General features: G+C 46.6%; 1 protein-coding gene across 11 annotated transcripts; it reads right to left on the bottom strand.

The window, feature by feature from the left end:
* Window positions 1-1,730: 1,730 nt before the first annotated feature.
* ZNF384 (zinc finger protein 384) lies at window positions 1,731-24,364 on the bottom strand. Of its 11 annotated transcripts, none has more exons than XM_030454007.1 (13): window positions 24,327-24,364; window positions 24,049-24,149; window positions 23,441-23,489; window positions 22,336-22,524; window positions 19,658-19,728; window positions 19,265-19,505; window positions 18,600-18,930; window positions 13,721-13,801; window positions 6,689-6,913; window positions 5,858-6,040; window positions 4,948-5,026; window positions 3,936-4,094; window positions 1,731-3,767 (listed from the first exon to the last, which is right to left on the bottom strand). In XM_030454007.1, exons 5-13 carry the CDS (start codon window positions 19,721-19,723, stop codon window positions 3,492-3,494), a joined length of 1,641 nt encoding a protein of 546 aa, XP_030309867.1. In that variant the 5' UTR covers window positions 19,724-19,728; window positions 22,336-22,524; window positions 23,441-23,489; window positions 24,049-24,149; window positions 24,327-24,364; the 3' UTR covers window positions 1,731-3,491. The 11 variants fall into 11 exon arrangements, with proteins under 11 accessions (XP_030309867.1, XP_030309821.1, XP_030309831.1 ...); XM_030453961.1 differs by having other exon boundaries at window positions 19,658-19,724; XM_030453971.1 differs by having other exon boundaries at window positions 13,721-13,798; window positions 19,658-19,724.
* Window positions 24,365-24,775: the final 411 nt, after the last annotated feature.

Raw genomic sequence — 24,775 nt, 5'->3', positions numbered from 1 at the left:
CAGTCAACACGTATTTCCATATTCAGAAAGAAATAGGATGTGAACACTTGTATGAAACCTCTAACCAGTACCTTAGTATTAAAGTAGAAGTTAGACAATGTCTAGCGGGGTAGTATATTTTTAGCCAGTATAGAAACCAGCGTCCTAAGAGTTCACTAACAAGCTCTCTAGACTATTGATGCAGATTTTAATTAAACTTGGGATATCAGAGAAATACCTTAAGACATTCATGACAGTGTTCCCAAAAGAAAAATGAAATTATTCAATGTCAAAACTATGGAAAAACTGTTGAGATGAAGAATTAATGAATGAAAAATAAAACCTATAATCCAACGGTTTTATGAAATAGAGATTTTGTAGAAAAAAATATAAGAAGGAACCCAAACCTTAATTTCATTTTTAGATTACATCATTATACATTTGGTTTAACAAAGGGGGACTGCATAGGTGCAACATACTTAAATTTTTGTAAGGCATTGACCTAGCACCATAAGTAAAAAGATTTACTGTACATTATCACACACTAAGAGGATTAAGAAATGCCTAGCCTGCAAGTCTCAGGAAGAAGCTAATAAAATGTTGCACTGAATTATGCTTTTCAAGTTAGTGTAGGTCAGATGCAACAGAACATTTTCAACTTGGATCAGAAAGTAACAAATATAACAACTTAGGTTTGTGGGTGACCAAGTTGGGAAAGGGGTGAGTAACCTGGATCATCATGAGCCAGATCCATTCACACAACCTGGACTTCAACACAGCCTGACTTTAAGTATCTAGAAAACCAGAACTCAGACCATACCTGTAGAAAGGGGGAAACTATGATGGAAAGCTGAGACTTCAGACGATCTGGGGGTCAAACCAGACAAGCAGCTCATGTGAGCTCCTATATAATGCTGCGAGAAGAGGGCAAACTCAATCTTCTGCAGACTTAAGGCAAAGGGCAGGGGGATCTTGTCCATAGCACTGGGGCTTGACAACTCCATTCTGAAATGAACACTTTTATAAGATGCTGAAAAATTTGACAAGACGTAGGAGAAAAAGACAAAAATAATTCACAGGTTGGAGGAAATCCCTTACAGTGGAAGGTTTAAGGAGTTCCATCTATTTAGCTTATCAAAAAGTGGACTGAGAAGTGGTATTACAGTGCTTAAATACCAGTCCAGGGGAAAAAGCCCCATGGTGGTCAAAGGCTAAGCCAGCGGGATGGATGTGTCCACAACTGGAAGCCAAAGCCAAACAGACCCAAAGGAGAAGTCTGGCTTAAATATTTAAACAATGAGAATATGAAGTCCTTGCACCAGGCTACCAGTTGAAGGGATTCTGTGCGTCCCAGTGTCCCAAAATCAAGCCAATGCATTCTGTCAACACATACTTCAAGTACATGTTAGTTCTCAGGGGGCTCAATCCAGAATAAAAAGGTTGAAATGTCACCTGTGAAATGTAGAAATCAAATTAGACAGCTGCTTCTAGCCTCAGCTATGGCTCCAGAAAACACTCCAACTCCCAACTGCTTGCAGCCAACCCCAGTGACCAAACGCAGAGAAAAAATGTTTCTGCCACAGGTTTCACACATGCAGAGCTCCTCGCTTTCCTAGTGTGAAGTGCAAGACTGCCTAAAAGCAGGGATGTTGCTGCCTTTGTGTCTGCCCACACGGCCGCTCAGGACTCACAGCAGCAAGATGCTCGTGCAGTGCTCTGGTGCAGGGGGAAGGAACACACGTCACAGGGGCAGGGTGCCCACAGCAGCACCTTCAAGGAGCCTTTTACACCAGTTTATTTCTATACAAGGTGGTTAAAAAATAAAAAGCCCCTATTGGTTGTTCATACAGAAGTCTGGGATTCTATAGGCTTTGGGTGGGTGATTGATTTTAAATCCCAATAATACATGCTTTTTCCCTTGCCTTCTCATTCTCTTCCGAGTCAGCCTCCACAATCCAAAACAGGACTAGAAGTCATGTGGACCAATTAAAAAAAAAAAAAAAAGGGGGGGGAAGGAGAATTGAAGACGAAGAGAAAAGGGAAAAACAAACAAAGATTGAAAATAAAAATTTGCCAGGATAATGCGTTTTATAAACACAGAGATAGAAACAGTTACAGCAAGGACAGAGCGGGCCAGGGGTGGGGAATAGATATTTATATATATATATATATATATAAATTCAAGGGGCCTTCAGTTTATTCTTGTTGGCTCCCCCTTCTCATTAGATTGGTCTCTCTGTGGGGATCTTCACCCCCTTCTCTCCACTGTCGACCTTTTGGGGATTCTCTCCCATGACCAGGGTCCAGAAGAGGCCACCACCACTGCCACGTGAGTCCAGCCCGTCTTGGCAAGAGGGAGCCTGGGAGAGCACTGTGACGGAGGCAAGCAGGAGAAGCTAGCCTTTCCCTGCCTCCTGCTGGCTCCTTGCAAAGAATGGTCTATTCCTCCTCCTCCTTCCCTTTGGGAAACTGGGGACAGGACAGGTGTGTGAGAGTCAGAACTGCTGTTGTTCCGCCTTTCGGGAAAGGGAGTAGAGAGAAGGGTGATGATTATTTTGGCAGTCTCTTACCCTCCCTCCAGTTGCTTTTTGGTTTGTTGTTGATGCCTGCAGGCTTTTCTGAGGAGGTTGGGGGAAGCAGGAGGGAGAGGAGGAGTACAAGCTGCTAGGACATCATCCACAACGGGCAGAAAGAGCAATGAGCGGGAACCCATGCTCCTACAGGGCCTTGGCTGTCATGCTGTTCAGACAGCTGGGAGAGAGAGAGGCAGGACCCAGCTCCAGACAGACTCCTCTCTATTGCTCTCCACCAGGGGAGGAGAGAAGAGTGCAACACTTCACAGCCCTCGGGCAGTGTAGGCCCCTGCCCAGCCCAGAGAACATGCCTCGCCTCTCCCTCCCCAGCACTGGTCTCACCTTCCACTGGGGAGAAGGAGGTTTCTCCCGTCCAGTCCTTGGGGCAGAACAAGTGACCCCTCCTCCCTTCCACAAGCAGGAGGGACAGGAATGGGTATTTCTCACTTAGACACTCAATGAAATCCTCAAAAGAACCTCGTCCAGCTGTGAACCCTGCCACATTCTTCTGTGGCCTGCTGAAAACGTGTCCGAGCCCCTGCGCATACAAGGACCGTCTCTCCATCCCATCCACCATGCATGCCTCAGCATGCACACCCCCTTCATATGCATCCTACAGTGAGAGAGAAGGCAAAGCGGGGGCCTTTCTTTGGGTTTGAAATGAGGGGCTCTTGCATGAGGAAGTGATCCCAGCACAGGAAAGGGGCTCTTGCACAAGGAAGCATCCTCCTACCAGGCAGGCTGTTGCACAGAAGGAGCACCCCCTTGAGACAGGCTGTTGTTCAAGGGGCTGCCATGGACAGGGTTACACAGCCAGAAGAGGCTGTTGCAGGAGGAGAGGCCGGAGACTGTTGCACAAGGAGGGCCGCTGCACAAGCGGTGCGCCCCTGGGCGCAGGCTATGCACAAGAGGCTTTCTGCTCCCTGGGTTGAGGTCTCTCTAGGAGCTGGAGAGGTGCTCCACTTGGATTGCGCTGGTGCTGACAGTGAGGCAGATGTCCTTGTGATGCTCTGAAGTCTTGTAAGGAGTCAGGTCAAAGGAACACTGGGGGGGAGGGTTGGGTTGGTTAGTGTCTCCAGAAGGGCCCCCTGCTGCACCCCCACCCTGTGGTTGGAAGTGCTGCTGCTGCTGAGAGGCCTGGGCTTGTGCCTGAACCACCTGCTGCTGTGGGTCAGGGATGTTGTGTTTCCGCATGTGCTTCATCAGGTAGGTCTCCTGCAATGGGGAGAACAATGTGAGAGAAGCGGATGATGTCTGCAAAAGCCAAACCCACGGGGAAGGGGCAGGGCTAGCTAAGGGGGGGCTGATCCCATTGGACCTCTCTGGGAAATGAGTCTGCTTTTTCTCTGGGAAATGAGTACCCTCAAGGCAGCAAACACTCACCGAGGTGTAGGCCCGGCTGCAGATGGAGCAGGTGTAGACCTTGGCGTGTTTCACTGTGTGCGTTGCCAGGTGTACCTCCAACGAGGCGGCATCCGTGTACGCACGGTGGCAGTTGTGGCACTTGAAAGGTTTGTCTTTGTTGTGCTGCCGTCTGTGGGACTGGGGGGGAGGCAGTGGGGTGGAGGAAGGAGGAAGCAAGCACAGGGAACAAAACAAGTATTAATACTTGAGGTGGCTTTACGTCTGACACCCCCTTCCAGCCAGGCTCCAGGCTCCAAGCTCCCTAGCCCCTGTTTGCTGAGGGAGGTATGCCTGGATCCTGTCACAGGGCAAACTGCTGCTCCCTCCAGCCCACTACATCTTCTTTACAGATGCCCTTATTTCTCAGGCATTTGAAGAGCAGAGTCTCCTAACTTTACACAACCCCCATTTTCTCACTTCACACACAAGTCTTTCTCAAGTCTTTTGCTTTTCATTTTCTCCCCTCTTCTGCCTCACTAACTATTTGCTCCCGGCATCTGTCACTGCCCTTCAGGGCAGGATCTGCTTTAACTGCTCGCAGGCATTTACAGCTCTTTGCCATTTGGCACACCTTACAGTTCCCCTCCTCCAGGGTACCGCAACAGGACACACCACCACTGCTCCATTTGATCCCTACTTTTATGCCCTCCATTTCATATTAAAACAAACAAACAAAACCCAATCAGATTTTATGCTATGTGACATTTAGCAAAAGTCTTGGCCCAGCTCAGTAAGAAAACTGAAAAACTGACTGGAAGAACTTTACCAAGGTCTCAACATTCTCAAGTCAAGTTTAAGGTTTTATAGAATGCAACTTCTTTGGGCCACTAGTTCCACAAAAATTTCTCCCCCACCCAGAGCCTTCTGTATTCTTTCACTCTCCTCCTGCCCCAATTTCTCCAACTCCTTTACCACAGGTGAGGAGCCTCTAGTCCAACTTGACAGCTGCCCTTTCCACCTCCATTGGGGAGGACAAGCCCAGGCCCCTTACCTGCAGGTTGGAAAGCTGGGTGAAAGCCTTTTCACACCCAGGGTGAGCACATTTGTAGGGTCGGTCCCCGGTGTGGATACTGTTGAGGAGGAAGAGCACAAATGGGAAGCAGTGAGCAGGCAGGCATTGCAGACTGCCAGGGCCTGGTGCTGTGATAAAATCTCACAGTCACTTAGGAGAGTGGGGAAGGGGATGATGTTGCCTCCAGATGCTGTTCCAGCTAGACAAAGGGAGCTCTGCCCAGCTCCTGTGTCCAGCTAGAAGCTAGAGAAAACAGGCAGTCAAGCAGACTTCTGAGAGTGACCAGGACTGAGGAGCAAGAGCTTATGAATCCCTGGCAGGCTTGGCATGTGGGCCACCTAAAAAGGGGTTGGGAAGGAGTCTGGAGGTCCAGGCTTCCTGCTCCAAGCTCAAAAGTCCCATATGACCAAGAGGAGTCTCTTCTCCTCTTTCTGCAGTACCAAGAAAACAGCTCTGTTCCTTCTCAGGACAGACACTCCCGACACTTTTCCCTTTACATTTTCAGGTTGAGATCACCTACGGTGTTCATGTGTCCCTGACCCCCTGCAATGCCAGGAGAAGCTTCCACACACTCAGTCCAACCCCCGTGGTGCCAGTCTGGGATCCCCTACGGCCAATGCCTCTCTCTCTATCGCTCTCTCTCTCTGTGCCCCCCGCGGTGCAAGACCATGGATACCCAGGGACAGCACGTGCCCACCTCAGCCCTGACGTGGTCAGTGTCTCCTGCGCAGCCTCCACTCCGTCCACTCTGGTGGGTCACCTCCTTCTGTGGGCGCAGCCGGCCGCGTTCCCCGCCCGCCCCCCGCATGCTTGGCGCGCGTGCTCCACAGGTGCATGCCGGCAGCGCGGGGGGGCCAGGGCCAGGCCCCCGGCCTCCTCTGGCCCTTACCGTGTGTGCTGCTGCAGGTGGGAGAGCTGGCGGAAGGCCTTCTGGCAGTAGCGGCAGGTGTAGGGCTTGGCCCCCGAGTGGATGCGGAGGTGCTGGGCCAGGTAGGATGTGTTGGCGAAGCTCTTGGAGCAGTGAGGACACTTGTGCGGCTTGACAATCGCCGTGTGGAGCTTGGAGTGGATCCTGCCGAAGAGGAGGAGGAGCAGCAGCAGTTGGACACGACCGCCATCTGGCTAGTGCTGATGGAATGAGGGCACAAAGGGGGTGGGACAGCACCAGGCTATCTGCTACAAGGAGGAACTCCAAACACGGCATGAGCTCGCTTGGTCTCAAACCCGTGCTCCCTTTGGATTTAAGAGATCGTGGTCTGTCCGCACCGGGGGAGGATCCAGAGAGAGGAACTATAGAGTTTGGACTGAGGGGCATTGGCAGAGCTGTGTGTGGGAAGCCTACGGCTGAAATAGCAGGGGGGCTGCAAGCCTGGACCGAGACATTTGGCAGCACTATGCTGGGGTGACAGGGAACAGTCCTCCTAGGCCCACTCTGCTCTCGCTCTGACACAACCAGCCCTACCTCCTGTCACAAAGCATCGCTCCACGGCAGGCGCCCCTTAGGGTGAGCTGCGCTAAGCTCTGTGCATGCCCAGCCCCTCGCTAGCCAGTGACAAGCCTCATGTGTTGGACACCGCTACTGCCACTTTGTCAACTACCTGACCGGCCCGAGGAAAACAGCGTGGTCTCCCCAGGCAGCTGCCCACTGCGGGTGCTCACAGCATGCTGGGGTGACAGCAACATGCAGCGCGGAGGGCTCCCGGCCTCCTCTGTGCCTTACCGTGTGTGCTGCTGCAGGTGGGAGAGCTGGCGGAAGGCCTTCTGGCAGTAGCTGCACGTGTAGGGCTTGGCCCCCGAGTGGATGCGGATGTGCTGGGCCAGGTAGGAGCTGTTGGCGAAGCTCTTGGAGCAGTGAGGACACTTGTGTGGCTTTGTCTCCGTGTGGGACTTGGAGTGGATCTGCATCTCCGACTTGGAGTAGAAGGTCAGCGAACACATCCGGCACCTGGGACCGGGACGAGGGGAAGAGACAGCGTCACATGGGAGCAAAGCCAAATATGTATCAACTCTAACTGGATGGGGTCTTCCACACTGAGTGAAGGAGGGATGTTTTCTCACTACATGGTTCTGGGGAGGTTAGACCTGGGACACTGTGCTCAGCTGTGAGTACTCTGGTCACAGGGGGACAAAATTAAGCTATAAACTGGCAGAAGACACCAAGCAAGACCTTGCAGACAGACAAATAAAGGTCTTGGAGGAATCAAAGAGGTTAATTTATTAGACTTAAAAGGGAGATAGGGCAGCACTTTGGAAATTTTCCAACAGCAAACCGAAGGGGACAGGAATAATAATTCCCAGATAAAAAAACCCCACTTTGTTCGTTTATGATTTATTTCAGTGAAAAAGAAAAAAAAAAAAAAAAAAAGGTTGCAAATCCTGGAAATCCCAGGTTAAGGTTCATCTTTGTAATGAAGTTAATTCTATGTACTGCAAAGTCTGCAAAAGCTGTTATGACCACACCCAATTAATTCTGCTCACATTTTTTGAGAAGCTGCTTCATTATTTAGAATACAAAATGCTGCAAATAACAGTGCTGCTTTCCTAGCAGGTGTCATAAAGATGATCTGGATATCAAATGTGTTATTTTGCTGGTCTAATGGGCTTCCATCATTTATAACTTACTGATGTGATGAAAAATGTTTTGTCTAGGAGTTTGGACCCATCTGTTCCCATAATGATCAGAAACATATTTGGTAACACACAGACTCTTTGAACAGAAAGAGGCAGTCGGCATTTATCTGCTATGGATGCTGCTGTTAAAGACTGTTCCTCCCACCTTAACACCAGGCTGTTAAGAGAAGCTTGCAGAGTTACACAGTTCAGGATGGTAAAAGCTTTTAAGGTCAATAATTTGACAGAGAGACAAAGGCTGCATCCAAGTTACTGGACTTTTTTTTTAAATAAAAACTGTGCCAACCAAGGACCAGAGTTATGGTTTCTCTGAACTTAAGTTTGCAGACTTTTCAATGAAACAAGATAAAATTGAACTTGCACTTGGAACTTCCAGGGCCACATCCAAGAGAAAAAATGCTGTCCAGAAGAAGTCTGTTTAACATGAATTCAACCTTCACAGTGGGCTGACATATGTTTTTGTCTGTGAATTTCTTTAAGTTTTACAACTGCTCCAAAACTGCTCAGTGACAAAAGTCTCTGCAGGTATTACAAGCCAGACAGAGCTGATCCTGGTGTTCCCTATATCCATCTCCTCCAAGGAGGATACTACATTACATCTACTATTTTGACTACTGGCATTGGAGCCAGAAGCTTTCTGAAGAGCACAGTCTGATCAGCATGTGTAATGTAGGGAGTATTTATCCAGCACCTACCTTAACTTCCACAGGCCCTTCCAAGCCACAGCTTGGTTTTAAGCCATTTAACTGGAAGCAATGCCTCCCTATCAAGCACTCTACCACACACCTGCCATAGCATTTTTTCCTCTCCATCATTGTTCTTTCACATTCATCTTTCTCTTAATCCACTTTAATTGCAAACCTTAACAGAGCAGACAAGCTAAACACATCCTTAGATAAATCCTTCCTCATACAAACACAACAATCCCTTCTGGAATCAACAAACAGAAGCAATTGGACTGATTATCCCTAGGACTATTACAGATACATGGGGGGAAAAAAGAACACCAGAACAATCTTTTTAAAGAAGTAGCTCTTGGTTTATAAATCAAACTGTCTCCAAACACTCATGAAATTTGTTGAGACTTCTGAAATGTTTTAAGCTAGACCTGAATACAGCCCATGCATTTTGCAGTCCTCAAGTCATACTTACAAGATGAGGATTGTAAGAGCAGCAATGCTAGAAAGAACTTTGAGGTGAATACTGAACTGAAAAGTACCTCCGAGTCTGAGTCCCTGATAGTGCAAGCAATTATGCCACAATCCCATGACTTTTATCAAGTTCCCTCTCAGCAGATGCTTACTTCCATTACTCTCAGTTAAACTCTGCTCCACAATTTAAGTCCTCTGATAAGTAACCACTCAATTGAAAATGATCTCCCAGTGCAATGCTGTGACAATACAGATAACCAAAGCAAAGGGGAAAAGTAGGTATCACTTCTGTAAACAGGAACAGGGCCATTATTCCTGCAATAGTGTGTCTAATTCTGAAGCCCACCAATCAAAAATTGTTGAAAAACTGAGACAAGCCCAGCAAACTTAAAGAACAATGGTATGTGAAAAACTGGCTTGGCAGTGAAGATTCACAAGGCCCAGCCTATCCAGGGTTGCAGAAATGCTTAGAAGATAGCTTGGTCAATACCCCTATAAATGTATTTGGGAAGAATACCATCAATTACTAGGAACTTGCTTCATGAGCCAAGAAAGGCAAAATGAGAAATTGTAATTGACAGTAGAAGTTAAAAAATCCAAGAAGAAACGGGATCTTTACAACCATGAGAATTATTCATCTTTGGAACACTCAGAGTATGGCCTCAATTACTTGGCCCCTACATTAAATATTTTGAGAGTCCATCTACATTGCTGAGGGTAATGCCTTTCTAAAAGTTTTGCTCTAGCTTCACTACAATTTTGGGCACTGATCTCTTCTGTGCTGTACATGTGACTATATTTTAAACAGTCTATTCTGTTCTGAAAATTTCATGAACTTTACTATGTCATCAAGCCTAAGTAATCCCTTGCATTAAATGTGTAGTGCCATAATGCCACCTACTTTATTTTCCACAGCTTCTGTGCATACTTTGCTTTACTTACTTGCTTTGTCAGGTATCTGCCTTCAGGTCAGAAATTCCTTAGAACAAACTTTAGTGAAGAGAAACAGACTGAACATCCTTTGCTATTTTCAAAATTATAAAGAGGTATTTCTAAACCTGACTGGCACTTGCATAAAAATGGAAGATAAATCTGATTGTTAGTAAAAACCATCTTCCTCCCTGCCAATTCAAACCCCTCTTGTCTGAATTCAGCAGCTACAGACATTCCAGTATTGTTTTTCAAATAACATTTTAAAAGGAAGTCTTGCAAGGACTCACTGTTCAGTCATCTGATCAGCATTAGCCCTGAGAGGGCAAGAATATTATGTAGCATTAACAAATTGATGAACCTTCCAAGTTAAAAAAGCCCTGGAACACAGCAGAAAGCTGCATTTCAGACGAGTTTTGTATTGTGTGGTATATCAGGCATTTTCAAGGGAACAAATGATCCATTTAATTAAGGGCTTCACATTCTGCCTCAGACATCAAATATTAAAGGGGAAGATGCAATCAGCCCTCTAGTGGGCAAATATAGATTTTTTAAAAAAAATGTGAAACCTTTATGGATAATGAGAACATCATAAATGACACTAGCAGCATTTCAGTATTCTCCTTCAGTGACATTCTCCTGGCTGGGGAGATGAAAAGTTGGGAGTGCTCCACGCTAAGCATGAACAAAATGCTATACGAAATAATTGATTTTTTCCCCTCTGTTTAATATCCATTTTTAATCTTTTTCTCCCCACTGAGCTTCTAAACTAGCGTTACTTCCACTGTATTCTTTCTGAAAGCAAGTAACAGAAATGACTGCAGCATTCCCATTGACAGTGTGACACATCCCTACAGTTTATTAAGGCTCTGCAAATTAGACAGCCTAGGAGAACATATTCTTAATAACAGAGGTGTATGTCTCCATAATAAATAGTTAATTTAGTACCTAGCTGTATGCCAGAGATCAAAAGAAACCCCTTTCGATGTTTGTAATGCTTTCTTTTTACAGTGATTCTGTAGGGAAATACAATGAGACATTCAGAGAATATTTGTGTTAGGCAGAAACACCCTCAAAAACCATGAAATGCCAGTAAAGGGTAGATGTACAATTTTAATTCTGCTCCCATATGAAAGTAATTATGATGAGTCATAAACAAAATTATGCTTATAGCAACTAGACTACAATTCTGTGGCACACAGTGCTATATTTTTTTTCACTTTTCATGGAACGTTCCACCTTATTCACCAATTGCTATTATGAGATAAAATACCAACTGAACTACCGGTTCATAGTCAAATTTACCTAACATGGATTAACTGTATTTTTCAATCAAGTGCTTAAGTAATCAGTATGAGTAGTGAAAATTACATAAACTTTTACATGGCTTTGAGAATTCAAATCCCTACTATCTACTGAGACTAGTCTTAGAAGTTAATTGAGCCCTTGCTCCTTCTGTTAGACTACAAATACAAGTTAGGCACCAAGTTTAAAGAACAAAAAAGCAAATCAGGAAGGTCTGCAGTTAAACTAGATGATAAGAGCAAGTTTAGGCTGCCTGAAGAAGCACGAAGATGCCAAGTGAAAACATATGAATTGAACTTCTGCTTTCACAGTTCTACACCCAGCATGAGCTCCTACTCAAAAGTTAACATTATGCTTCCATTTGCCCATTTATGCTACTGGCATCTATACTACCCTGTCTATCAGCTACGATCAGGAATCTCAGTCAACTCATTTTCACAGGCTTTCAAGTCACTTGGTGGCTTAATAAGCCTAAAGAAAATCATTTACTCCTGGCAAGGCAGCTTAGTGCTTTTAAATGCTCTCACCACATTGCACTTTTCAAGTTCCAAGATTTGAGGGCACTCCTGCATTTTGTCCACTTTCCCAAATGTTCTTTAAAAATTCCAGGCTCAGAATTTTGTGGCATTTCAGCACATTTCACAAGTTGCCTGTCTTCTTTTAATGATGCCATCACTTATGATTTCAACAACTGCATTAATCCTCTTCTGTCACAGCCTTGTACTGGGAGCTCACACCGTGTCACTGAATTCCTAAAAATCATCTTCACAGTCATACTGTTTCCCCATATTCCTTATCCTTGGATCAAATATATTCAATAGAATTCAACAGGACACTTCTGTCTGATACTGCTTTCCACTGTCTCCAAACACCTAAGCCTCAATCCCAGACTACTTGAGAAGTCATGGGGTATTACTCAAAAGGCTGTCTTCCATTGGACTATATAAAAATATAATTTGCTTAATAGTTTCAGTTTAACAACCACATAAGGCTTCTATTTGGGGGGTTTTTTTAGCTATCCACCAGCTATTACTTATAGATATAAATTTTATCAGCCACGACTTTCTGCTGACCTCCAAATCACTGAAAAACATCAGGCCTAAGACCTTTCCTACCAATTCGTGAAATCAGTCATCATTTATTACAAAATAAAACATAACAAGGGCTTTCCTTGTATAGAGGAAACATGCAAAAAGCTAAACTTAAAAGAATACAAAAGCCCCACAAGAAAGCCCTGGTAAACTTGGAAACACCAGAATTAAGGTCATCTATGTCACCATAATTTGGCTCTGCAATGCAGGTGCATTGTGCTACAGCCTTATTGACTGTTTCCACAGAGCTGCAATCCTTATTACGTTGCACAGACAGATTCTTAACTGGCAAGTGTTCAGGTTTTTTCATCACCACTCTGTGTGCAACCTCAAGCCTTGTTGACCACATGCAATTCCAACCTCATGAAGCAGAACCACTCATCTGTTGTACCCACCACAGAAATACCAGTGCTCCATAAGCACTGATCAAGCCCCATAACGCCCCTGTTTTATTTTTTCTAAGGTAAGGGAGTGAAACACAGTAAGACAGACATACCCACTAATTCCAAGTGGCCAAACTGATACTTATGGCCACTTCTTTTTCCTTTAAAGGAAAATTAATATCATATGCATTCAAATCACAGCTCCTATATATTTCTATGCTACGATGTAATGCTTCTGTAAAGCAAAACAAGGTCTCACATGTAACAGAGGACTATTAAACGATACTTGAGAAGAGATTATGGTTTTAGGAGCACCAAACGTTAATTATTTCAGGATTACTGTCTGTGGTCATTTTTAGCCTGCAGCGAATGGAAATCCACTGAAGACCAGACATAACTTATATCTGCACAGGCTTCAAGGCAAAATTTTCTGCAGGCTGGAACCACACAGCTGTAGGATACCATGGCAAATCTGTGGAAGAGGCAAGCATAATCCACAATTGCTCAGACTAGCAGTCAAATGCCTTCCCAAAATCATCCTTCTTAACACTGAAACTACATGTCAAAATATATTTTTGTTTTTAAACAGTATTTTCAGGTTGTCTAAGTAAACATGCAGGACTGACATGCCATCATGTACACAATGACTGTAATCACAAAATCAAGGATGGTATCAAAGTGCACTGACTCAATAGGGCCAAATTAAGGTGTGACAGAATAGTTACAAGTTCTCTCTCCCCAGCTGAAACTGTGACTGTCCCACTCATTCCCTTGTACACATGCATTCCATTGATGTGTAAGTAACATGCTAAAATTAAAACTCACAACTGAAGGACCTTTCCTGTTAAAAACGTCTGCTTGGTACTATGATGAACTGATTGTATGTGTGCACAGAAACACAGTTACATCTCAGCAGAAGGGACAAAACTTATCATAACACAAGTTTTTACCTTATTATATCCTGAGGCATGTGGTAAGTCTTAATTTTGACACTTTCTAGCCTACAGGCACACATTCATATACAAAGCAAAGCTTATGTGTACAAACTGTGTGTGTGTATATATAAATATAACTACATATATATGGATGCGCTTGTGCACCTGCCCACCTCAGAGTTCTGAGATCATAAGCCAGTTTCAACTAAATCTAGAAAATGGGTAAGGACCTTAAATTCATCACAAGTCTTATTAAAATATGCAGCTGGGGAAAGAAAAGAGACCCTCTTGGAGCCCCCTGCTGAGGGAAAGGCTAATAAGCTCACCCTTGATTAGACATCAGAGAATCCACACAGGAGAGAGCCGCTGGAAACCAGGCTTCATTAGTTCCGCTGCTCACGGAACTACTTGTTAAAAAAAGCAAACAGAAATTCCAACATGTGGCATCATACTGACACCCATGTTGGTCATAAGCAATCTTAAGATCAACTGCACAGACCTCTGCCACTGCAGCTAGGATGACAAATGACAACAATGGTAGTTTGACACCTTTTTCTAGCCTTAGAGGGGCATGAGGTTCTTTGCCACACAAGGTTACATTCCTCTGCTTAGATAGAAAATCTAAGACATAGAAAAACATCAAGAGACATAGAAACATTTTAGGAATGCTGGGTTGAATATTTCTAGGCTGTGGAGGGAATATGGTCAAACCTTCTGCCTGACACTTCAACCTTAACTCCACCTTTGCCCTTCACCTTCTACCCTGCTGCAATCCCCTCTCTCTGCCACCAAGACCCAGGCCCAAGCTCTTTACTGACATGTCTCAGACTCCTTAATGCAGTGCTTGTTCCCTATTCCATTTTCCCAGTTACCTAATACCTGTCTCCTCTATTCCACACTTCTGCTTGTCTGTCCATGCCCCATGCTCTTGCTCCCATCTGTTCTGCTAATTCTAGGTACCTCCTCATTTTCCAGCCCCTAACAGATCTGCCTCTTTTTTCCTCCCTTCAATCTTGGTCCTTCACAGATTAACTCTGTGCCATATCTCCCTTACAAACAGACTCCCCTGATGCATTCTTTAGGCTTTAACCTTTTCCCTCTCCTCCTTTTCAATTCCCAGCTCTGCTCTACCAAGTTCCCAAACTTCCTAGACAAAATCATCTCCAGACCCTGGCCATAACTCACTCCTGTCCCTACTACATTTGAACCAAGCAGTGCCATCTTGCACCTTGCCTTTGTGCTCATCAGAGGGGGGAGGTCACTGTCAACACCAGGCACATCAGACTCCCTTCTGAAGCAGAAGCAGCTGTGACTGGAGGAAAAGCATGCTTGGCCCTTCAGTACTAGTCTAGAAGATACTTATTTGCTGCAGAAAGAACACGTATTTAGCCCAGCCTCATGCAGAAAATGTGAAAGGTTAGAGCCTATTTATCTATTCTGTGGAGAAAGGTAAGTCTGGTCAGTGCCTGGAGTCATGCAAGCCTTAAGAAATTTTGAAGAGGACATTGTATATTTCAACTACTAAACTATAAAGCATCTCAGAGCATGCTCGACAGATTTTTTCCAAGCTTACAACTTGGCCAAATTTGACCGTAGCTTCACAGGTGCAAGTGGCTTACAAAGGCATAGTCACCACGTTTGAATCTATTCAAAACCATGTAAAGCTCACAAAACTGCTATGCTAAATCCAGTACAGGGCAGAAAAAAAGGCTTCTGATGAGACATGTCCGAGAACATACCCACACATTGCATTCAAACCACTGGCTGCCCTTGTATCCCTAATTTCCTCACTAAAGGGAGCCTCCGTCCAGCTCCCTCACACTCTACAGTTCATCTCTGCTTCTTGATAAGCCCTCTAAGGCTTCTGTGCACTTTTGCACTATTGACTGACCTCAGAAACTACCTATGTCTTTCAGCTGCTTATTGTCTCCCAAACCACCAGCTGTTCCCACAAGGTAGTGGTAGTAGGAAAACTGAGAACTAGCAGTAGGGATCAGAGAGCTTGTTGGTTACAGTATGATGACAAGGCCCTTCTCAAGCTTACAGCTCTTCTGTTGGTTTCCTAGGCTCCAAAGCACAGCTTGCAAAGCCTTTGCAGACTATAAACTGGTATTCATCCTAGCCTTTACAAACTTAACATGGGAACCAGCCTATAAAGAGCTCTCTTTCTCTTGCAAAGAAACTATTTAGAGAACTGTTTGTTAGAGAGAGAACTGACAACTTAGCCCAGACTAGCTCAAGCAGTTCATCAGTCTTGTCCACTGATCATACCCACACCATTAACTTCTAGAAGTGCACAGATACAGGCACCAAAACAGTACTAAGAAACAATCCTACTGCCTCCAGGATGTATGCCCACTCTCTCTTCTTCAGCACCTCTTAAGCTACTGAAAAGAAGCCATGTGTTTCACACTGCCAGCATCTTACTAGAAAGACTCTCAATGCCAATCTCATTTTCAACTGAAAAAGGATATTCTATAAAGATGTCAGGGAATAACAAAGAGCTGAGAATGAATCCAGACAAGACTGAAGCAGCATTACTCATGAAGGAAAACGCTTCACAGGACTGGGTTACATGCTGTCCCCTGCAGGTGCAAGCACTCTTCTAATAGCACAAAACAAAGCACCAAGGACTCTGCCAGACTAATCCTACAGCTAGATGTCCAAGATCTGCAAGGGACACCATCATCACACCTTTTTTTAAAGAAAAAAATAGTCACAAGAATTCTTACACTACTTTCACAGCAGACTACTAATCCTCTTTTACAGATGATACAGAAGCAAAACATCTGCCATTTGCTGGAGCAGGAATCTCTTCATTCTGTACAGAATGGGATGAGCTGCAACAACAGTCTCACCTAGGTGCTCCAATTCCTTCTAAGTGTGCCTTGCTGTGCTACTCATCCAAGACTTCACTCTCTCTTCACCAACACACTAGCAATCAGGAATTAGGGAAATCAGCCACCTGCTCAGGCAGTCGGGACAAGAAAGCTCTCTGAGCTCAAAAAGAAACTTAAAACAAAAAAAGATAATCACTTTAAACAGGAGGATTATTAAAATTATTGTAATTAAATATTCCCAAGCTTGAGGAATTAGATATTAAAAAAGGCACATTGAGCAATACAGTACAACTCCTTTCAGGCATCTGACTGGGTTCTTCACGTGCCATCAAAAATCATACAAACGTAGACATATGAATACTACAAGCAACTCCTCCTCCAGCCTCCCTAAGGGAACAAGAGTAGATGAACCTCATCCACAGTCTAAGATGTGCTGCTAACTGCAGTAATGGGAATGACCCCAATCACCCCGTAGAATGAAAAAGCAACACAGGAGTCCTCAAGGTTTTAACTTGCAAGTCTATTCATACGTACATTAGGAAGAAATGATTTTACAGTATTTCACAATAGCTTTCTCACCCACAGCTCCAAGATAGCATTTTCTTTTATTGCTTTTAGCTCTAAACTTGCACATGGACACCAGTCAAAGAGAAGACTTTGGTGGTCTTCAATAAATCTCAATTTAGCTATCTTGTACCTTAGTTCTGCTCAGGGGAAGGCCTGCTTGGGATGGAGGCTGGAGGAAAAGATAGATGTCATGCTGACATTAAACATTAAGACAAGAAATCTCCCTAACTACGTGTTCCTATGTATAAACTCATTTGTGTTTTTCCTGCAAAGTCTTTTTCATGAGCTGTTACATAGACTATGCATGTTCATAAACTTTCTGCTGAGTCATTCCACCTGGAGTGGGCATTTTTTTCCAAATTTCCAAGTAAACAAGGAGCTATAATTAAAGTCTTGGTTTAACTTTAATTCTAGTGCTCACTGCCAATTGTGTCCCCTGTAAATACATATTTAACAACCTAATTAGCAACCCAGACTGTAAGCAGCTTGAGTAGTTTGGAATTGTGGCTAAGTCCCAAAATAAATGGTGGTATTACAAACAGCAAGCTACTTTACACTCCCACCCCTCTTTATCATACGCTGATTATATTTTAAAGTGGAAGAACTGGGACATTGGGCAAGAGAACAAAAAGGCTGATCCAAGTCCTGGTTTTCTACCCATTTAGCTGTATTGATTTAAAAATGTAAACATTCTTTAAATGCTATTGTTAAAAATTAAACAGAACCTGGGGTGGTTGCACTGAATCTGTGTAGATGCCTTCATACTGTTATGACTTAATTCCAGAAACATACCTACAACTGTACAAAAAAAAAAAAAAAAAAAAAAAAAAAAGGGGCTAGGGTGGCTCAAGGGAAACACTTTGAGACAGGATAATCAGCACAAAGAAGGAAAATTAAAAGAGCGAGGGACCATTTCCTATTTCTTTTTCCATCTGGGTACTACTTTGCCTCTTACTACCTTAATCATCCCTCAGAAACACCTATCACTACATCACCCACCAACTAAGACAGGACATCACATTTCCTCCCTGGTACTTGCCTGCTCTGTCCACTCCCCACATTTTCTAAAACACCTACATTCCTAACCCACTATTCCCTCCCAGTTAATCTCTCCCTTTACCACCACTCACTTGTAGACAAGCCACATCCCTCCAAGCTCAGAAACCCAACCTCAGGGCTCAGAACTCTCCTGCCTCTTATCTGATACCCCTAGGGCTCAGAAACACCCTTACACCTAATTCAGAAATACTTTTTTTTTTTCTATATTGTTGTGAATGCTGAAATGGGAGATCACAAGGGGCAATGCACACAGGAGCAGACACCATCACCACAGTTCACTTTCTGCTCTGTGTGCCTCCAGATTGTAGTTTTTACACTGGACAGATTGGACTAATTTGGGGCACCCAGGGCTCTCACACTAGGGCTCTCAACTAACATCAGACAGTACTGCATTCTGCAGTACATCAGCCATACTTCCTGGCTGTGGCATCAAGGAGACGGTTAAGCCCCCATAACATCACAGTCGTCAGCTAACCTAGTAACATTAACATCTGTGCATTTAGGGAAATATGGCAGCCCACTACAGTGGAGACCCTTGGTTTTGGGTGGACCCCACCAGCTTACAAACATTCCTGATTAGAGAGAAAACTCAACTCTTTCTGTTGCTGAAGGAATGCCTACTCAGGGACTCTACAAGGAATGGGCAGAGATCTCTTTTTCCCCATGTAACCCTCTAAAGGGCTTAACAAACCCCCATCCCCATGCAGTGTTACAGTCAAGGTTTAACTCTGCTCCCCACCTGTATGTCTTGCCATCCTTGTGCTGGTCCTCATCATCCTCGTTTGACAGCACAAAGGGATCGCTCATCTCTGGCAGCCCCGACTCCTGCAATCGTTTCTTCTTTCGGCCGCGGGGTGGTTTGGGGGCAACTCCCCCACCCCCACCACCCCCACCAGCTTCAGATAGGGTGGTTGTCCCTTTCTTGGAGAGGTCAGGAACCACCTGAAGGGCTGCTTGTGAGCCAGGGGGTAGCGCAGAAACAATCATGGGAGCTGAGATGGGAAAGGTCTGGGCAGAAGAGGCTGTGGTCACCAAGGAACCTGATGGGGAAGTTATCACCAGACCAGGACCTGCAAAGAAAGATGGAGAAAGTCAGTTATGTCATTTCTGATTATGTCCAACCCCCTTATTCCACAGAATCAAACCTTATACACCTACTTTTGACTACAAACAAACACAAGAGTAGCCTACACATTCCCAGTCTCCACTGCTGGAAGTCAAACTTCCATAAGGAGAATAGATGTGTGGAGTGCCAAAAGATCCACAGTGAAGCCATGCCAATGCAGTCCACACCATCACTAAGGATGGGGATAATCTACAGCCCTAAATGGATTCTCCAGGACTTTCTCTTCTCTAATCCTGGAGTCTCCTTCATATGCCCCCAAAGTCTTTGGAGTCCCTTACCTGCTGTCATGAGCCCAGCAGACTGCACTGGTACCACAGTGATGTTCTGAGTCACGGGGGCTTGACTGTGTGGTGTCAGCTGCTCAGGCTTGGTGTCTGAGTCCATGGAGATACCAGCAGGGAGGGCCACAGAGGTGGGCACTGTCAGCAGGGCAGGGTAGTGGGGGGGAGCCAGGCTGCAGCCCTTCTCTGTGGGCAAGAGCTGCTCCTTCATCTTGTTAATAAACATGGTGTTCTCAATCTAAACAGGTGGGAAAAACAGTTTTTAGAATACCCTGGCACAGATTCTTCCAGCAGCTGGCTGAGCCAGAAATGCAACAGAAACACTCATCATGCATGAATTTCTAACAGGAATCGAGAGCAGCATGATAGGTTAGAAGACAAAGATCTTACCTGTCCCGAGACGGTGGGCACTGCTGGCCAGAAGTACGGGGAGGAGTTGAAATGAGATTCTTCCATCCTAGCTGGGCACAGGGGGAAAGAGGAAGGGGGAAGGGAAGAGGAATGGAGGAGAAAAAAGACAGACAGACAGACACACACACACACACACACAAAAAGAACATTAAACCCAAAGAGACTACAACATGGAACTGACCCAGTCTAATGCTGCGACAGTTCCTTCATCTCCCCTTTCTTACTTGACCAACTTCTCCCCACTTTTGAGCTATTCACCCAAATAAAAAAATTATTTTCAGGAGGAAAAGCTGTCTGCTGTTCCCACAGGCTTGGGTCAGTCTCAAATGCCTCTTGCCCAACAGCCATTCATGAAAAAAAAAACCCCAAACCAACCAAAAAACCACAAACCCCAGGACTTACTACAAACCCAGAACAACTCAAAAAGTCCCCAGCAATCATCCCTCCAAATACATGGCATAAATGATGAAGCCTGTGCCTCTGCAACCAGGCAAATACAGTTGAAAACCATTTTTTCTGTCACAGACAGGCTGGGACTTTACCTGTCCCTCCACCCCAGCAAAGACCCAGATGCAGCAAGGGGACATTAGCATTATGTTATGCAGGAAGAAAGGCAGGAAGAGAGAGGGAAACAGACTTGCCCAAGATAACAGATAGCCACAGCAGACCAAAAAGTCAAACTCCGGGCTCCTAACTTCTTGCTGTCCACTGCTCTGAGCATCCTCATCCCCATTCTCAAAAGAAAACCAAAAATATCACTCAATATTCCTGACAGCCAAGATCCTCTGCTCTCATCCAAGAAGACAAAGCAGTGGGAAAAGAACCTGATCACCCTTTCCCCTGAGATCCCCTATTTTCAAGTGGGATCGTGTTGTGGCTCTCCACTGCCCATTGCATTCCCATCTTTGGAACAAGATTCTGCAGGACTCTGTCCCCAGCCAAGTGCTGCAGCTCAATGCTCCATGCAGTCAGGAGCTCAGTGAGGACTAAGTCAAACACCAAGAGGTAGCCCTCTACAGACAGAAGTGTCATCTCTTTAGGAACACCCATCTGTCAAAGCCCTTCCCATTCTAATCCTGACATTCCTCTGTGTAATAGCATTCGTGACCAAGGTTTATTATACTTGTGAAAATGTTATTCCAAAATTAAAGAAATTCACAGAAGAGTATTCACTGCACTCAGAGAACATCTGGCAGAGCAAGCTGCTTAGAGAAAGCAAGCACTGTATGTTTCTCATGCAGCTACCTGCAAATTGTCCCACTCCTAATTCTGTTATGATGTGGCAGTAGTCTAATTAATGAGTAAATATTGCTTCTGAAGGGCCTACCTCAATCATCAGATAAACTGAGGAGCACGCCCCAAGTAGCATACAACACTTACTTTCCAGACATATACTAGGGCAGAATAAATACATGTGGAATTGCTGCACGCGAGCCAAAATGCAAAGACAATTTTCCTCTATGTAGAGAAGCAGTATTTAAATGAACCAAATTACCTGATAATTTTGTTTTTATGAATTGCTCATGCAACAGCAAAGCCAAGTGTTCCTGCCTCACTCACTCACTCCAAATCAACATGCTTAAGGAGGAATTATTTACCTTGCCTCAGTGGCATGCAGTCAGACTGCTAGCTGCCTGACTGAATTACTTGGGATTTACACTGCTGTGATTCAATCAGAATCTGCTGGGGCAAGACTCTTACCTTCCTTCCTCTCCTTTCTCTTCTGAGCCAAATTAATTATTAAGTGCACTGCCCACAGCAAGGCCCTATGTATGTAACACTTAATTACATGACGTTTTTCTTCCCCAGGATGGGCACACATGAAGAGATAACGCATTCCTGGCAATTGAGCACCATCCGAATCAAGAGGGGTGTTTGGATTGGAATGTAAAGTCTGGGTTTGAGGTTGTTTGTTTGTGTTTTTCAAATAAGTAAGCCTTTATTTGCTTATCTTCCACATCAAAAGCATCAAAGTAAACCTGACTTTGTAAAAACATAGCCCATATAATAATCAGATTAATTTTCCAAGTGAAGTTTGCAATTGTCCAAGAATCTTCTTGATTCAATGGCAAACTTCAGCAGTTAAAGAGATAGACGCCAATTTAAACAAAAATCTCACAACAGCTTTCTTATTTAAAGAGTACAAGTTGTGAAACTCAACTCCAGTTCCTAAAATCCAGACCAGCACAGGTGAGGGCACTCACTGGCTGCCTGTCTTGATCCAGTCCCCAAACAGAACTTCAGAGAGCACCCAACTTCTGCTTGCCTTGTGTTCAAGTTAAAATAAGGCTCTTACTAATTCTTAAAAGATGACTACGCTGTTTTCATTAAAATCTCCTAGAATCCACCTCCCCATCCAAAAAAGCTTCATGCTTGAGCAGATAACAGGCCTCAAAACTTTTGGCTTGAAAGGCTGGAGTGTGATGAAGTTATAAGAATGAGGAGAAGGAAAAAGTGCAAGAGTTGAAGCTTTCATGCAATCTTACTAGCAAGCCAGTCTTCCAAAGGGAGAAAACAAAGATAGAGATTCCTCCACCAAACCACTGCCCTAATACCCCCAGCTGCCCCCCCCCCCTACCCTGCTTTTAGGCTAAATGGTATTTTGAAAACATGCACCCCTAATTTGCAGCCCCCACTTTAAGGCTGCTTACACTTACTTTACCAGAACTCTGCACGTAACCCTTCCAATTGCTCTATAACTACCAGACATGGGCTGGAGCTTCAACCCTGTACCACCGCACGGTCCCACTGCAGTGCCTTCATCATCCCATCTTCCACAAACAGGCCAGAGATGGGACCTTCTTCCTATTCACCAGTCTAGTATCAGACAGATGTCAACGTACCTCCTGATGTAAACCAAAAACACCTTCTATGTACAGACCACAAATGTACATAACACCAAATAAACAACCAAGTGAAGCAGAGAACTCACAAGGGACAAGGAATCTGGAGTTTAGCTCTCAGAGTACTTCACAGAATCAAATGCTTACATTCAAATGCTTATACTTCTCTGCAGATCATCACTTTACCCATAAACAGACACGTGCAAGTACACGGTGAGGTAGAGGCTGTGTTTCTGGAAGGCACAGTCAAGGCTGGGTATGCAGGTGTTTAGAGGCTGACTTTTAGTATGGCTTTCTTTATCCTTCACACACCTAGCTTTTACTTTCTATGTGGTGCAGAGTTTTCAGTTGACCAAAAGCCCTGATGATGAGACTCGGGAATGATTTACTGCGTCCTTTTTGTGCCTGCCCAAGACCTTTATTCAGTTACAAGAAGCTCTGAGGCTTAATTGATGCAGAATACTACAGATGCTGAAGGCCACGCAGGCCATGAGGCCAAATGCAAAAACGCCTCCTCGAAGCTCCTGAGCACCAAAAAGTTCAAGCACCGCTACATCTTTAGAACGAGCACGTCTGGATCCCCATCAGGAATAGCCCAAAGATGCTGGACAAACTCCCAAATCCCAAACCCACACACCAGAGCTGGAAAAACTTTGGTGCTGTCCCCTGACCCACGCATAGCTTCCTCCCCGAACCGGCAGAGTTCCTGCGGCAGCAGGTGCCTGACAAGGGACATGCCCTGTGCCCCGGCTCCTTCCAGGCAGCCCATCCCCTCTCCCACACCCTGGAGCGCTTCCAGCCCCCAGGCGCCTTGACCTGCGGCCCGTCCCACCCTACGGCCCCCACCCCCCCAGTCCCGGCGTGGCCGGAGGAGGCCCCGGGGCGGAGGGTGACTCGCGCGGCTCCGGCAGCTCCTTACCCCTCTCACTCTCCCTCCTCATGCATCTCTCCTCCTTCCAGGGCCGTCTCTGCAAACAAACCGCCAGGGTTACGGGGGCGCCCGGGGCCCCGCATGACAGCGGGCGGCGCAACGCGGGCCCCCCGCAGCCTCCGGCCCCTTCCAGCCCCCGGGGGAGCGGCCATGGAGGGGGAAAGGCTCTCCCGGCAGGGACCGGCCAAGGCGGGAGGGGGGGCCCGGACCCACCTCCCCCCGCGGGGCCCCGCGCGCACACGGCGGCGGCGTACGAGGGCGGCGCGCGCCGCCCGGTCACCCTCTCCCCCCCCCCCCCCCCCTCCTCCCCCCTCGCGGCGCGGGCGAGGCGGGGCGAGCGCGGATCCCCCCGCGGCGGAGCCCCCCGGGCGCGCTCCGCACCCGACACCGGGACGGGCGGGCGGGCGGGTGAGCAGACAGACAGACAGACAGACCGACAGCTCTCCCCCGTTTCCGCTTCCGGATCGCTTCGGCTCCGGAAGTCCCGCGGACCCGGCCCCCCCCTACCCCCCACACCCGCCGCCCGGCAGATTACCGGGCACCACCCCCAGAGGCGACCCCGACCCCGACTCCAGCGGCGGCAGCGGCCTCCTCACCGGAAAGAAGAGCGGCGAGTCGCTTCCGGATCAGGGGGCGGAGCGCGCCTCTACTCTTCCGGGGCACCGAAAGCAGCGGAACGGCGTCACCGGCGCCTTGGCTTAAAAAAAAAAAATAAAAAGAAAAGAAAAAGAGGCGGAGCGGCGGCGGCCGCCGGCCCGGGGCAGGTTTCCCTTCAGCGAGAGCACCGGCGGGTGGCAGCGGGCGGCGGGTCCGGGCTGGAAGCGGGGACCGTGGGGCGGCGGGGAGCGGGGGGCAGAGGCGGGCGCGCGCTTACCGGAAGTGCGGGGTGGCGGCGCGCGGGGAGCCCGGGCTCGGCGGAAGGGCGGAAGTGGCTGGGCCGGCGGGGGCGGGAGCGCGGCGTCCCTCAGCCCGGCCGCCAGACCACTTCCGGCCCAGGCGGCCTTCCCGCCGTGACGCGCGGAGGTGCGGGGCACTCCGCCCTCATCAGTATTCATGAGCCCGCCTCGATAACGCCGCCCCGGGCCCGCAACCGCCTCCCTCGCCCACCTGCGGGCAGAGGTTGGCCCCGCTCCGGCTGCCTAGGCCTAGGGCGGGCGTGAGGGCGCGCCGTCCGGACTCTTCCTCCCGCCCCGGGGCCCGGTGAATGCTCGGAAGTCCCAGCCGGGAGGCCTTGAGGCTGCTTCAGCCGGGCAGAGAGATGCTGCGGCCCGGTTTCCCACCTGCCCGGAGTACCCGGTGGCTCTATCGTGGCGCCGGTGCCAG

The sequence above is a fragment of the Calypte anna genome, chromosome 1 (genome assembly GCF_003957555.1).
Source record: "Calypte anna isolate BGI_N300 chromosome 1, bCalAnn1_v1.p, whole genome shotgun sequence".
Lineage (NCBI taxonomy): Eukaryota > Metazoa > Chordata > Aves > Apodiformes > Trochilidae > Calypte > Calypte anna.
Note: the sequence above shows the minus strand (reverse complement) of the source record. Positions and strands in the feature narration are given on the sequence as shown.